Genomic DNA, 3237 nt, shown 5'->3' on the forward strand with positions numbered 1-3237 from the left:
GATACAAGTATTGAACAACGATATTTGAAATGTTTTAATCTCAAACGAAAACCGTTTTTGCTAACTTTGGTTTTTAATTTCTTTCATGTTTTCTTCTGCCAAACTGGAGGAACCTTTTCTGATTTTTTCTTTAGTGGCATTCAGAGGAAGACCAGAGGATGAAAATCCTGCATTTTCTCACTTTACTGCTTTGGCATTTGACTTGGCTGTCTCTGGATCTAGTTCCTGGAGTGCTGAGTAATTCTGAAGCAAGCCAGGGTAATCCAGCATCTAAACTAGGTTTTTTGAAACCTGAAGGAAAGGAGAGGAATCACCCCGCACGGGCAGGTACACTGAGGACGGCAAGCCATGGATACAGTGCTGGGACCTCAAAGGCCAGGACTAAAAGCAGTGCTGTTCAGGCTGGAGCTCTGCTGGCCAAGAATGATGACTCAAAGAAGGTTCCCTCAAAAACAGCAGCCACGGAGGGCAAGGTAGGACATCTCCCCAGCAGACCTTCTGGAGTAAGGACAGTGACTCCAAAGGTTCAAAATTTTAGCAGCAAGGTGGCTTTGAAAAAAACTGGCACAAGCAGTACTGACACTGATTCTTTGAAAACCAAAAAGACTAAAGAGCCTGTAACCCAGAGGGAAGCTAAGGAAACTTTCCGACATCCCCCGATAACGCCACATGAATACATGCTCTCTTTGTACAGGACTCTCTCAGATGCAGAAAGAAAGGGTGTTAATGGAAGTGTAAAACTGGAGGCTGGACTTGCCAATACAATAACCAGCTTTATAGACAAAGGACAAGGTAAGAAAGGAGCTTGTGTGTGAGTGAGTGTGAACAGAGAGAGATGCCTGAGTGTGTTTATAAATACAGAGAGTATTGGAAAATAATCATACTTAGGTAAAGTCAAATAGCTCTTTGCAGTGTAAATGAAATCACACAGCTTTGCTGCAGATTTTGTCCTCCTACCTTATCTTGGAAAACTCATTTACAGGCAGAACTAGGTGGTTGTGTGTCAGCCAAAGAAAACATTTAGGGAGTATTTTAGATGCATATTGTTGAAAATCAATCAGTCTTTGCATGCTTAGGTGTTTAAAAACCTTTTGCATTTTTGTCTTATTTTCTTTCTAGCTAGCTGGAAACTGGCTCGTGGAAATAGCTAACATTAGATTGTAGTGTGCATACATACTGTACCTAAAAGCTACATAATGTAACTAAAAACATGTAATATGCTAAGAGCAGAGCTATTCTGTGAAAAAACCCCACAAGTTTCAGTATGAAAGGACCAGTCTGGTTTGTTCAAAGTAGAATTGTAAGGAACTATACTGCAGACCCAGGAGTCATTATCCTGTGGGGTGGGTGTATCTGTACTAGCTTAAAAGTTTCAGGTAGCACGAAGGAGCCCACAGCTCAGCGCAGGCTACCAAGGGTAATGACATCCAGGACTCCAGAACTTGCAGCTCAACATTCCCATTCCAAACGCTTCTGGAAATTTGGGTTAGTGTCTGCTTTCACAGGAGAACAGCCTCCCAACAAATGATGTTCACCTCACCACCCTGCTTTGGGAGCCCCATGTTGCTTCCAGTGACATTTGTAAGAGTTTTGTCACATTCTCAAGGAAGCAACACAGCTGGTGAAGGCATGGTGATGAAAGACTCACCAGGACTGGATTTTTTTGCCATCTCTTCACTAATAGCTTGGCCGCTGGGAAAGGGGGATACGCTGCTCACAAGTGCTGCCTTCAGGTTCCCAGCTTGCCACTGGAAGGCACTGTTAATGTCATGCCACTGGAAGATGGTCTCAGCCATTTTCCTCACCAGCTGAAGCAAGCAAATGTAAAGGTCAGGACAAAGGGAGGAATATTTTTCTGCCAAGTTTGAAAAATGTGAATCATGTGGGGTTTAGTTAATTAGACAATTATCCTAGTGTCTGGCAGTCCCTGGGGATGCTGGTTTTAAAGGACTAATTTACTATTGTATTATCTAAAGGTAAATTTGCTCACATTTGGAACCAGCATAAGGCCTGGCCATCACTGAAGCTCTGTTTCAGTAATTTAAGTAGGATATAAGTGGTGAATAGGTTCTGTGAATGCTCAGCCCTGAAAAAGTATTATTTTTCAACTGGCAAATCACAACTTTGAAGGTAGAAAATGCCCACTGGTGAAAGAAAGGAGATTTCTACAAGGAGACTCAGAAACTCATTTCTCTGATGAGTCCCTGAGTTCTTCTGAGTCTCAGCATGGAGTTGATCCCTTAGACAAAAATTGCTATTTCTGGCTAACTTCAAGACTTATAAGCAAATTTCAGGATAACCATTAAGAACTGAATAAGTGATGTTGGTCTGTGCTTGATATACATTTAAAAATCTGTGTTTTTTTTAGATGAGCGAGCACCAACTATAAGAAAACAAAAATATATTTTTGACATCAGTGCATTAGAAAAAGATGGTTTGCTGGGAGCAGAGCTTCGAATATTGAGAAAAAAACCTTCTGATACATGGAAGTCTCATTCTTCTGGAAAAACTTCCCAAGTAAAATTATTTAGTTGCTCTACAAACAGACAAGCCTCAACACTTTTGGACTCTCGGACTGTCAGTATCACTGATACACCCAAGTGGGAAGTGTTTGACATCTGGAAACTTTTCAGAAACTTTAAAAACTTAGTTAACTTGTGTTTTGAACTGGAAACTTTTGACAGGGGCAGAGCTGTTGATCTCAGGAGTGTGGGATTTAATAGAACAGGAAGACAAGTCAATGAAAAGGCTCTGTTCTTGGTATTTGGGAGGACAAAAAAAAGAGACTTATTCTTCAATGAAATCAAAGCTAGATCTGGCCAAGATGACAAAACTGTTTATGAGTACTTATTCAACCAGAGGCGGAAGAGAAGAGCTCCTCTAGCAACACGGCAAGGGAAGAGGCCCACCAAGAATCTGAAGGCGAGGTGTAGCAGAAAAGCCCTCCACGTGAATTTTAAGGATATGGGCTGGGATGACTGGATAATAGCCCCTCTGGAGTATGAGGCATATCACTGTGAAGGGCTCTGTGAATTCCCCCTCCGATCCCACCTGGAGCCCACCAACCATGCAGTTATACAGACATTAATGAACTCAATGGACCCCGAATCCACCCCCCCGACTTGCTGCGTCCCAACCCGGCTGAGCCCCATCAGCATCCTTTTCATTGACTCTGCAAACAATGTGGTCTACAAGCAGTATGAGGACATGGTGGTGGAGTCATGTGGTTGTAGGTAG

At 42.4% G+C, this 3237-nt stretch overlaps 1 protein-coding gene across 1 annotated transcript; it reads left to right on the forward strand.

Annotated features, from left to right (window-relative positions):
• Window positions 1-158: 158 nt before the first annotated feature.
• GDF5 (growth differentiation factor 5) lies at window positions 159-3237 on the forward strand (the record flags this gene model as incomplete). The annotated part of the gene is made up of 2 exons (XM_083873227.1): window positions 159-792; window positions 2369-3237. The coding sequence occupies 2 exons, from the start codon at window positions 159-161 to the stop codon at window positions 3235-3237; spliced, it is 1503 nt and encodes a 500-aa protein (XP_083729353.1).

This window comes from Zosterops lateralis, assembly GCF_965231275.1.
Source record: "Zosterops lateralis genome assembly, chromosome: 16".
Taxonomy (NCBI): Eukaryota; Metazoa; Chordata; class Aves; order Passeriformes; family Zosteropidae; genus Zosterops; species Zosterops lateralis.